Source organism: Sminthopsis crassicaudata, chromosome 3, assembly GCF_048593235.1.
Source record: "Sminthopsis crassicaudata isolate SCR6 chromosome 3, ASM4859323v1, whole genome shotgun sequence".
Classification (NCBI taxonomy): domain Eukaryota; kingdom Metazoa; phylum Chordata; class Mammalia; order Dasyuromorphia; family Dasyuridae; genus Sminthopsis; species Sminthopsis crassicaudata.
In genome coordinates, this window is record NC_133619.1 from 123,786,279 (window position 1) to 123,798,938 (window position 12,660).

A 12,660-nucleotide genomic window follows, 5' to 3' on the forward strand; every position below is an offset into this window, starting at 1 on the left:
TAAATAGACTAGATAACAATGTCATGTATAACTATACCACAGATCTAAATATAGCATATAAATATATATATATGTGTGTATGTATGTCTGTGTGTATATATCATAATATATACACAATATATACACACACAGACATAATATACATTTAGAAAGAAATATTAAACTAAATGAAATCTGAAATCAGCATATCAAATTTAAAGTCAAAATATTCAATCAGAAAGTACCATTATCCAAATAACATATATAGACCTATACTGTAGTATACATATACAAATGGGACGAGTGGTCAGAAAAAAACAAGAATCTGGGTGAATCAGGAAAAGACGGCAAAAAGGAAAAGACAGGAACTAGCACATAATTCTAAAATTGCTATTATATGCCCAATGTAAAATATACTTTGAAGACTAGAAATTTCCAATCATGTGAGTATCACTTCTACAATGCCAATCACAACATCTCTATGACTTATTAGTAAATTGTTAATATGAGTTGGTTACACTGAAAAAAATTATTACTTGGTAGCCAACTTCTGGGGAATAAATCTTTATGATCTTAGCTATGATAGTCATCAAGCAAGACACATTTTGAGAACTTAAGATGACTTCCTCAGCATAACAATAAGAAGGAAGTGAAATATACAGAATGACATTCATCCTAGGCATCAATGGATCCCACAACTAGTTAAGAACTAACCTCTCAAATGGCAAGAACCAAAAAAAAAAAAAAAAAAAAAAAAACATTCTGAAGATGAAAAACTCAGTTTAGGAGGAAGAGGGAATACTATGTTACTAAAAGGAAAGTTTTTCTCCATTTGGTTCATACTATGTAAGTTTTGATAACTGGATTCGTTGCCTCCATAAAGAATATTCTGAAGTAAAGATTTTGTAAAAGTCAAGGATCTTTATACAGGTACAACAAATGTACACTATAAAAATTTGAGGTTGGTGTACTTACCAAACAATGTTTTCCTAAGTACTAATTTATAGTACATTTCTTTATTCATATATCTTCACAAGGTCAAGTTTTCTTTCATATATCCAAAAAGTAATCTGATGGTTTTCTTATTCATCAAATTAGGTCTACTTGAAGTGTGGTTCCAAACTAATCAGCCTGCTTTTAACTTTTAAATTTTAAGACATCTGTTGGAAATTTAAAGGATCAAACCAAACTGAAGTGGTATAATATTTTAGGCATTGGATTGTACATTATTGTAAAGGTACCATTAAACTACTGTTATGAATAAATTAGTGATTATAGCTCTTTTTGTGAGTACTGGGGGAAAGGGGTGGTCACCATTTGGAATGGTCTTTTTTTTATTTTAGCTTTTTTTTTTTTCTTTTCTTTTCTTTTGTTTTTTTAAATTAGGGAACATTGCCTTAGGTTTTTTTTTTTGTTTGTTTTTTTTTTTTTTTGGTTATTGCTTTTTTTCTTTTTTCTTTTTTTTTTTAAAGAGACCATTCCACTTTATTTTTTTTCCAAACATCTTAAAGTCATAAGGATTTATATGCAAAGCAGTCATACACCATTATCATTAAAACCCATTTGTAAAATACATACACAAGTTAAACAAAAGGCTAGTACATAGTAAAGCCTAAGCATACTACTATGCAATATTATGAATACATAACTTGGAGACTTTAGTACTATGTTATCTATTCATTTTTGGAAACATTCATTTAAGATTTTTAATGCAAATCCATCTGATACTTTGGAATAAAACAAAAATCCTCTAAGTTATAACAAGTATTGGTCATATATTTTTTCAGACCTATTCATTAAATTACAAAGAACCCAAAGAATTCTGTAACGCTCAGTAGAAGTATGTAATAAAAACATTGCATATGTTTCTAGTGTGATGTCTTTAGCAATTGTTTACTGAAATAAAACTCAAAACAGCAATCTTTCAAAATACAGGATCAGAAGGTAGTTTCTTCTCTTTAGTCTATTTTTTGAAATCCATCTTCATCACATTTTACCAAAAAATTGTTTTTACAAATATGTAAAAGTACATTAGGTAATACTAATGAAACACAGGTAGAGTCCTAGCATTTGCAGATCAATGATGAGTCAAATCATCTTCTCCAAGAACGAGATTCATTGTCTTCTTCCTCTTCATCATCATCTTGAAGCAATGAGTCATCCACCAAAGACTCTTCCTGAAACTTTAGGTTAAAATGTATTTAGGAACTTACCAAAACAAAAAGTGGGAAACTTTTATATATATTTTGCAAAGAGTTGAATACAAAATGTATCTCATCTGACAGAAATTTCAAGCAACAACTGAGGAGAAAGCAACAACCTCAGCCCATCAAACTAAAAAACAATGGACAAATGAGATCCTATAGCCTAATATATTTGTATGCATATAACGAGCAATGAACATAAAATCATGTCTGTACATGCCATTACCATGCCTTTTAATACCCTCCCCTTTTCTATCTAAAAAAATGTCCTGCCATTTTAAAAGTTTGCCCATCATGCTCTAGTTTCTAATCATACAAGTAGCCACTACTAGCACTTATACACCATAGCTGCTAATGTGTTTACATCTATTGCATATACTTCCTGTAATTCATTTCACCATTAATGGATAGAAACTTCTCAGTGTCTTTATATTAATTCCTCTACTCTTCACACTCCCAAAAGGCAATTAATAGTGTAAGTTATTTTATAGCTATGTGATATTTAATTCCTATGGCAGGAAAGAGAGTCATTTGGTATTATGGGAAACGTACTGGGACTTGTCATCCAAGAACTGGGCATGAAATCCTAGCCCAGGCTCTTACTGACTAGCCCTGAAACATAAGGCAAGACATTGACCATCCAATACTTTGTTCCCTCATATGTAAAATGGGAATAATAGTACTTGCCTCCTCACTTTACACAATTGTTATGAAGGAAGTACTTTGTAAACCTTAAAGTGCTATATTTTATGTGCTATTATTAATTCTATTATCAAATAATGCCAAATCATATATAATTGGTTTAAAAAAGCATTTCTATACTTTTGATTTTAATAAGGACTTATCTGATCATCTGGGAATTCACGTGACAAAAAAAAAAGAAAAAAGAAAAAAGAAATCAAAGCTACCCTACACAGAGATCTGAACTGGATAAAAATGAGAAACTTGTTAAGTTTCCCCAACAGGCTTCCCTTCCCATGCTTAACTTTTTCTCACAGAACAACTACATGCTGAAAAAGAGAATCATCTTACACTGATATAAAGCAGCAAACTAAGCAGAACTGTCCTACCTTGGGTTTTTTGCCTTCAAAACAAGGATGTAGACTTTATGAAAGGGAAAGACAAATAAAGGGAAAACTGGGATGTCACAGGAACTAGGTATAGAGTTATTCTAAAACTACATAGATTATAAGATTTCTTATTAACCAAGCAAGAAGAACAAAGGGAAGTAAAAAGAACTCTGACATTCCCTGTCAGAAGTGAATCCTAGCTCTGGTGCTTACAAGGTATGTGTGCCTAAGCAAGTAATATCATCTCTTTGGGCCTCAGTTTCCTCATCTTCTAAATGGGCATAATAGAATTTATTCTCTCTAATCACAGGGTAGTGGTCAGGAAGCACCATGTAAACCATCAAGCATTTACCACCATAAGTACTAAGTTACAAACATTTTCATATAATAGTAAATAGTTCCTGGAGAAGACTAGAGCCATGGTTTTTGGCTTCATTGTTTTTAAGTATCATTACTATCACTGCTTAGGTCCATCACAGGGCTCAGGATTAATTTCTGAAGCTGACAATCTATAACACTTCCTAGACCCCTCCCCACCCACACAAGGACAAAAATGACCTACTTCCTCCTCATCAGGCTCAACTTCTTCTGCTTCAATAGCTGACATGTTAATTACAGGTTTATTCCAGGCCAGTTTAAGATCTTGCCCTTTGAAACGAGATCCATGAATTGCAGCCTAAAAAGAGTAAAAATGTTAGTTTAATACCTCTGAGAAAGACTTTAATTCTTCTGACAATTACAGTACTTAAAATAATGTAACTAAATTGCAGTATTAGTATTTGGTTTAGTTTTTCTGAATTTTTAAAGTGGATTCACCTCTCTAAGCCAAGGGGTTAAGCTAGAAAATATCTATGATCCTTTCTGGTGCCGTTCCATTTTTTAAATCAATCAAAACACATAAGTGCCTACTATGTATCAAGCATGAAGACAAAAATGAAGCTGTTTCCTGCACTCAAGGAGCTTAAGTTCTTTCAGGGGAGACTATGTAAACCTATAAAAATCTATATAAGATCATTTATATTTGGAGGCTACTAAAGGTCTCAAGTGGGAGGATAATAGATGGGCACAAAAGAAATGGGAATCTAAGATACAAAGATGATGAACCAAGTAAAGACATAGAAATAAGGAATTTGAAATGTCTTCTAGGAGGAACACCACAATAATCAAGAGCAGTAAAGGTAGGAGATAGGCTACAAAGAGCTTTAAATGTAAAAAAGAAGAGTTCATATTTTATCCAATATGTACCCGAGATCACTAAGAGTTCTGGTATTTTACTAAATTAGAAGAATATCATAGTCAGATTGCAACTTCAGGAATATTATTCTAGATTAGAGAAAAGACTGACAAGAAGATATATTAAAGGAGATTATTTCAATATTTAAGAGATATGAATTATTAAGTATTACTAAGAAAGAATTGCTAAGAGCTGAATTACGATAGAGCCTGTATGCAAAGATACAAGAGAAACAAGGGATAGAATATGGACAAAAATCAAGCAATTAGATGTGTGAGATGAGATAGAAGTCAAAGATAACTGAATTGTAAACCTTAGTGACTGGACAGATAGTATTGCTGTTGATAATAACAGGGAAAGCTGTATGAGGAATAGATTTAAGGGGAAAAGATGAATTATTTTAGATACATTAAATTTGAGATCCTTATAAGATATCCAATCAAAATATCCAAAAGGTAGCTGCTGATGTCAGAATGAAACTTAAGGGAGATTAGGAATAGATATTGATTGGGTGATAGGTAGTTGGGTAGGTAGAAAGGTGATAATAATAAGACAGATAAGGAAACTTACTATTCACAATCATGCCATAGGAAGGTGACCTTATTTTTCAGAGTATCCATTAATGTGTAATAGCAAATGGCTGTATCTGACATCAAACATTAAACTGGGCTATAATATTCTTAACACAATACTATTCTTTTGAAAAAGAGAATCTTCAAATTCCACAAATACAAAATATTTCAATGTTGAAAAAAATTTAACTTTGCTGTTATAAACTATTCTGGAAAATGTTCCATATTCTGTAAAGTCTTTGTAATTGAAAATGTAAAAATTTTAACTTATGGGATATTCATGCCTTTCTAACTACCAGCTGTATTAAGTGGCTGCTTTGGAAATAGTATGTTCAAATTAAAGTAACATGAACTAGCATAAATCAGTGTTAGCAACATACCGAAATAACCATCACAGTCACAAAAGATTTATAGTACAATCTCAAACTACAGCATAATGTGAAATGTAGAAACAATTACATGTTCAATGACATCTGCACATGAGTTGTGTGATATTAAAATCCCCAGGTATAAATTTTAAATCTGTACATATAAATTTATGATAAATGTAAAAGATTCCAAGCCTATTAAAATGCAGCTCTGGACTTTTTAGTCCAGGGTCTCATCACAATGTCACACAACTGGAATTTTTAAAATGTACTTATACATGACATTTAGGTTCAAGAACAACTTGTAATCTTTTCAAACAATGACTACTACATGAAAATGCAACATTTTTATGGTAAAAGATCTTACCTTATTTCCAAGCTAAAACATAAACTCTCATAAAACAAGCCTTTCTTCCCCACTGGAAAAGCTAAAAAGGTTACTGAAACTTTCTACAAAATAAACTCTCATAAAAATTCTTACTATATGCAATTACATTTTTCTACTTACATTTACTAAAACACTTACATAATACTTTGTAGTTTTCCAAGTTCTTTTCTCACCATTATCTCAGTAAAACAAGTATTAAAATATCGATTTTATGAATTAAGAAACTGAGGCTCAGAATTTATGTGATTAGCCCTTAGTCACACAACATGTCAGTGCTGCAAGCAAGATTCAGATCTTGTCCTGATTCAACAAACCACATTGCCTCTCAGTTATAAAAGTATACCTAAATGTTTTTTAAACTCCACAAAACTGACTTTGCTATCATTGTTGTGACTTGGGTTTTAAAGCATAAAGATACATAAAAATTATGAAATAACCTTTCAATTAGTTTGAATCTGATCCAAAACTTATGCTAAATTATATATTCATATAAATTAGTATCATGCAACAAAATGTATACTGCAAAGCATTTTACATAAAAGTTTTATTGTTCCAACACTAGCTAGAAAGTTCTAAAAACCAATACTTCTGAGATTCTCCCACTTGAATCTAATATCCAAGATACTTCTACTGAAGTTCAATCAGGGTATCAACATTTTGATAAATACTTAATATACAAAGTTAGGCTTTTCTCTAATGATTCTTAACATCATCAATCTATAAAGAAAAAGTATCTCCCCAAAATTTAACATAGCAGACAACTGTAAAAGTCCACAAGAAATTTGATATTACTTTAAAATAAAGCTTAAGTAGAAATATAAGAAACTTCCCTCTTCCTCCCTGCCCCCAATGAAATTTCAAAGTGTTTGTTAATGGAGTAGGTTAAGGCAGTGATAACAATGCAAGTATTAGTTTGTTCCTAACTCACTTAACAGAATAAATTGGGTTTAATTTTGTTTCTTTCATCACATCAACATTTCTGTTTTTATAACAGCATCCAAACAGAAAATAGTAGGAAATTCTAGAGACATGATAAAGCAGTAGCATGGGAGAGGGAAAATACACTGCACTGGACTTGAAGTTACATAACTTAATCACTTACTTTAACTGTTCAATTTCAAAGATAAACCAGAACTTCTAGAAGCCTCAGTTTCCTTATCTACATGATGAGGGATTTAAGGTCATTTCCCAACAAAATATTCTATTTGTAATTGTTTCCACCTCTAGCAGTGGCTCTTACTGCTTTCTTCTTGCCCCCTTCAGACCTAAATCCTGAATTTTTCTTCTGGGGCTTTCCTCTCTTCTAATATTAAGGATTCTGGAGGCAAATTCAGATATTCTGGTCTCTATTTACTCTAACCATTAACAATAAATTAATTAATTAATTAATTAATAAGGTGCTACTTTTAAAAAAATACTAATATTTAATTCAACTACTTTGGGACAACCAGCACCTCTAATATTCCAGATGATATATGAGTAGAGATAATCAATAAAAACCCACCACAGATGTTCTGAAAACATCTAACAAATCAAATCTTATTTGTATTTCACTTACTCAAGAACTGTGAATTATCAAAAGCATGACTATCAATAAAAGGGGGGTTAAAAAAAACACCTCTCAACTACTGCAAGGAAATATGTCACCAAGTCCATGTTTAGATTTCATACACTAGAAAAATGAACTTCAAATCCTCACTTAGATCTTACTTATTCTTATTTTACATTTTAAAAGCTTTGTTCTGTTTCACCAATCTAGGAACTGAGTAGGAACACAAACTCGAAACATCTACATTAACTTGATCTTCTCTAGATATAATAGTTATCTCTACAAAATGCAAGAACTATGCTGCAAATTTTATTGTGATTCAAGTAGAATAGAAATCAAGTCCAGCTACCTCATTTTAAATATAAAGAAACCAAGGTATAGAGATATATGAGGTCTCTTAGCCAAGATTACACAAAACTTATTAACTAGCAAGGTAAAACAACAACTAAAGCCAAGGTCTTCAGAGTCCCAGGCCTGGTCTGATTCTATAACAGATTTCATCTCATTTCTTAAATCCCAACTTCTAAGGTCTCATTAAGTCCCTTCTTCTTCCCTCCAAAACAAAAGAAACAAAACAAAAACAAAAAAAACCCTACTCTTTTGTTCAAAATCCCAAGGCATCATATATATCTAAGAGTTGCATTTTGTTCCACACATTCCTATCAAGTCTCTTAGAAACCAACTGCTATACAAGAAAATGATATTCACACACATGTATTGTACCTAGACTATATTGTAACACATGTAAAATGTATGGTATTGCCTGTCGTCGGGGGGAGGGAATAGAGGGAGGGGGGGTAATTTGGAAAAATGAATACAAGGGATAATATTATAAAATATATATATATATATATATATATATATATATATATATATATATATAAAAAGAAACCAACTGCTATGAATCTGGGCTAAACATGAGCATTTTGTCACCAACTTCCAAATAAAAGTTAAGTCCAGATGAGGATGAAATTTTGTAGGAGTTTAATGTATTTTATCACAAAAGGTATTCAGATAATGAAATATTATAAAAGGACCTTATTATTCAAGAATTTCTTACAGAAGTTAAATAGTAAGCCCCATTTTACAGATGAAGAAACTGAAGTTGAGAGGAATTAAGAGACTTTTTCTAAAGTTTTACAATCTTGGTAGAGCTAGTATCAAACCCAAGTCTTTTAAATACAAATCTAATAGTCTAAGTATGAATTAAAACTAAATCTAAAAACTAAACTAAATCTAAAACTTTCAAACAATGTTCTGATTATGAATTAAAACTAAATATAAATTTTTTCTTATGGGGTCTGTTGACTGAAAAATATGAATGACCCAAAAGAACAAGTTTAAAACAAATTTGTCATATTGTTATAATTGGGGTGGGGTGGACGGTGGTAAATGGAAAACACAAATCACATGCCACAGGCAAGGCATCCCAAATGCAGAGATCTGGGCATAGCTTTCAGAAAAGGTCAGAATTAAGACTTTTTTAAAAAAAGGAATGATTTTCTCCAAAAGGTAAAGGATAGAGGTTCTGCTATATAGGCAACATTACTAGACCCCAGGATTTATACCCTAATCAACAATTAGAGGCACAGGTTTCAGGAGATAGGTCAGAAGGACAAGAAGAAAGTGATTTTTCTTCTTAAGGAAGAGATTATCACACTAGCTAAAGAAAAGCCTGAGAACTCTGAGGCTGAATGGAGACTTGATTTGACATACAGCAAGCTAAAGATCTGATTACATAAATCAATGACCAAACTGCCAGAAAAGTTTAAAAATTTCCTGCCTGGGTGGGCAACTCTAAAGCCATGCCTTTAATAATCTCCCAAGGTGAAAAGGGCACTTTGAGGCATAAGGAATGATAAAAAGGACAATATAGAAAAGCTATTGTTTTGATTTAATTTTTAAAGACATTTTAAGTAATAAACATGAGGCAGCATAGTGCAGCAGGAAAAGCTGGCTTTGCCAAGAGTCATGCTGACCTGAGTTCAGACTATAATGCATATTGGCAGTATGACTCTGAACAGGTCAATTTTTCATTTAATCAAGAAAAGGTACCAAGCTATAAATGAAAGAAGAAATTTTATAATCTACGAGTTTCTGATACCAAAGACATCACAGATTCAGCAATTATACTATTTAACATCAAAAAAAAAAAAAAAAAAAAATACAAAAAAATACAAAAAATAAATAAATAAATAGATAGATAAATAAATGAATGAATGAATGAATGAATAAATAAATAAATAAATAAATGAATAGATGAATGAATGAATGAATGAATAAATAGATAGATAAATGAATGAATGAATGAATGAATGAATGAATGAAAGAAGGGGCAGCTAGGTGGCACAGTGGATAGAGCACCAGCCTTGAATTCAGGAGGACCCGAATTCAAATCTGGTCTCACACACTTAATACTTCCCAGCTGTGTGACCCTGGGCAAGTCACTTAACCCCACCCTCAAAAACTAACTAACTAAATAAATAAATAGATGAATTGTACTATTTAACAAGTTATACTAAGTACTTCAATATCTTCTAATATGGAAATATCCTTAGGTACAACACCAATTTTCAGTCAACTAGATCAAGTCAAAGTAAATAAGGATTTATTAAGTATCAACCATGGAGTAAGTCCAGTGCAATGTTTTCTTAATAGTAAGAAAAGCAAAAACAATTCCTAATCTCAAGAAATTGACATCCTAATGGGGGAGACAACATGCAAAAACCATGCACTGACAAGATACATTGAAGATACTCACAGAGGGAAGGTACTATTAAACTAGCAGTATGGGAGACGGGGGTACCCCTCTTATAGAAAGGAAGATTTTAGATAAGATTTGAAGGAAGACAAGAGATAAATTAGGGAAGAACATAATTCTAAGCATGGATGAAAACCAATAGACTAAAAAGTAAGGAAGGGTTCAAGCTATAAAGGGCTTTAAAATTTCAACTACTTAAATTTCTGCCTTAGATCTTTAAAAACTATTCAATATAAAAATAATGGAATAAAACCAGTCATCTAGAGTTGTTGTCCTTACAGGTATAGCATTAACAAATTTAATTAATAAATTAATAATTTTTCTATTGTCCTTTAAAACATGATTATGTCTTCATGGGTGAAAAAAGAATCTAAACTTTTATACCTAATTAAATTGTGGTATCTGACAATGATGAAATTCTATTATTTTATAAGAAATAATGAGCAAAATACTCTCAGAAAAACTTCAGGTCCTCCATGAGCTCATGCAAAAAAAAAAAAAAAAAAAAAAGTACTGTGTAGCAACGTTGTGGGATGACGTGCTATGAATGACTGCTATTCTCAGCCATACAGTGATCCAAAACTATTCTAAAAGACTTATGACAAAAAAATGTTGTCCATACCCAGATATAATACTCACTGTGAATGAATACAGATTGGAGCATACTTTAAAAAAAAAAAACAAAAAAACCCTTTATTTTTCTTAAGGTTTTTTTTTGAGGTAGAAGAAAAAACTATGTTTTATTTTACAATATGACTTATAGAAATGTTCTGTATAACTTCTCTTAGTGGGGGTTGGGAGGGAGGAAAGAATCTGGAACTCCAGTTTTAAAAATAAATGTATATTAAAGTTATCTTTAAAAAACTTTTAAAAATTAAAAAAAAAAAGTTTTTTCATGCTCATTTCTGCCCCATTTTTCCAAGTGACTTAAATGAAATCCTTCCTTAAATTTCAAGTGGGAATATTTTTTAATTTGCATTTGTCTGCAATTGTCACTTTTCTTGCACCTATATATGATTTTCAATGTTTAAGAATTCTCCTTCTATGCTAACCCTGGTCCTTTTTTACTAATCCTATATATGTTATATTAGTTTGGTGCATAATGAAAATTTTATAAAACTCCATAAACCTAACAACTAGGAAAAGAGCAATATTATAGTAAGTTAATAGAATACTACATAAACTATACAAGCAAACTCCCAAATTAAGAGACAAGATGTTGGTAAAATTCAATTAACATTTAGACTCAATGTCTAGAAAGGACTTTTCTAGATGATGAAGGGATATATTTAGTTACTATCAAGTAGTCTAAAATCAGTAGGGGGAGGGGAGAGGAGAGAGGGAGAATAGGATAAACATATAATAAGTATATAACACATGAAGTTATGATGTTACAAGTTTATATGAAGGATAAAGACTATTATAAAATTTCAAGATATAGTAGTTTAATTCTGGACTCAAAGTAGGTGGACCAACCCATTTTAAAAATTTTTATTAAGGTCTAACCTAGCACAGGAATAGAACACTATTTTAACCTTTTGTACAATGAATGCAACACATCGCCACACCCTGTTTTACTTCTTAAAATGAAACTACACCATGCAAGTGAAGAGAAAAATGCAAATGATATTAGTATGGGTTTATTACCTCATCTTCCTTACTAACCTCACTATGCCCCAAGGAGTCACCAAAGGCTATACTTTCTCCATGCAACGCTGCCTCAAAACTATATCACCAACTCATTCCTCACTAGATTTAGCATTGACAGAAATGGGTAAAGTTAATACAAAATCAAAACAATATTCTATTTCTTATATGACTTATAAAAGAATGTTATAATAAAAGAAAAAAATTATATCTTATAAAATTTGGATCTCTTAAAATAATCTGTGAAAAATAAAGAGTATAATAGAAATAAGACAATTAAAAGATTTCTATACTTATAAATAATTCATGATTATCACTAAAACTTATCCTATAATATAAAATGTTAATCAAATTGAGTCAGAGCAATTTTATTTTCATGATACTAAATACTATCAAATAATAATATACTGGAGAAATCCATTAGACAAATTTCAACAGCCACTAAAATTCTATTTTATCTAGGATTCAATGTTTTTACACGGAGGACATATGTGTATTTACAAATATATAGCTATGTTCTGAAAATGGTCATGATTTTAATACAAACTTGCCTATATTATGCACAAATAGGGACAGTGTGGAAGAAGAGTGACAAAAGGTAAGGTACTAGCAAAGTTCAAAGTCAGTAATCTATATTTCACTTCTATCCAAAATAAGAAAAACAGACAAATATTTTTATTACTCATTTCCAAAATGCTTCTTCCTACAACAGTTAAATGTTGTTCTTTTATATTTTCCTCCTCTTTTCTATTCTACTATGCTGTGAGATCAGAGCAGAACTGCTCAAACTTCCATCTTTTGCTCATTAGACATTCAAAATAAAAGTAGACAAAGAATACACTTGCATTTTCTTAGTCAATTTTATAATATAATGAATAGATAAACTAA

General features: G+C 31.1%; 1 protein-coding gene across 15 annotated transcripts in view; it reads right to left on the reverse strand.

The window, feature by feature from the left end:
- Positions 1 to 12,660, reverse strand: part of RBM26 (RNA binding motif protein 26) — a 95,482-nt gene that overhangs the window by 7,459 nt on the left and 75,363 nt on the right. For 8 of the 15 annotated variants that reach the window (XM_074299333.1, XM_074299325.1, XM_074299334.1 and 5 more), the window contains 2 exons: positions 3,816 to 3,929; positions 1,464 to 2,162 (listed from right to left, as the gene is read on the reverse strand). In XM_074299333.1, the coding sequence (XP_074155434.1) occupies positions 2,073 to 2,162; positions 3,816 to 3,929 (204 nt within the window). In that variant the 3' untranslated portion in view covers positions 1,464 to 2,072. Of the gene's footprint in view, positions 1 to 954; positions 2,163 to 3,815; positions 3,930 to 12,660 lie in introns of those variants that run through there. The other 7 variants (XR_012487789.1, XR_012487790.1, XR_012487788.1 and 4 more) reach the window with 2 other exon arrangements.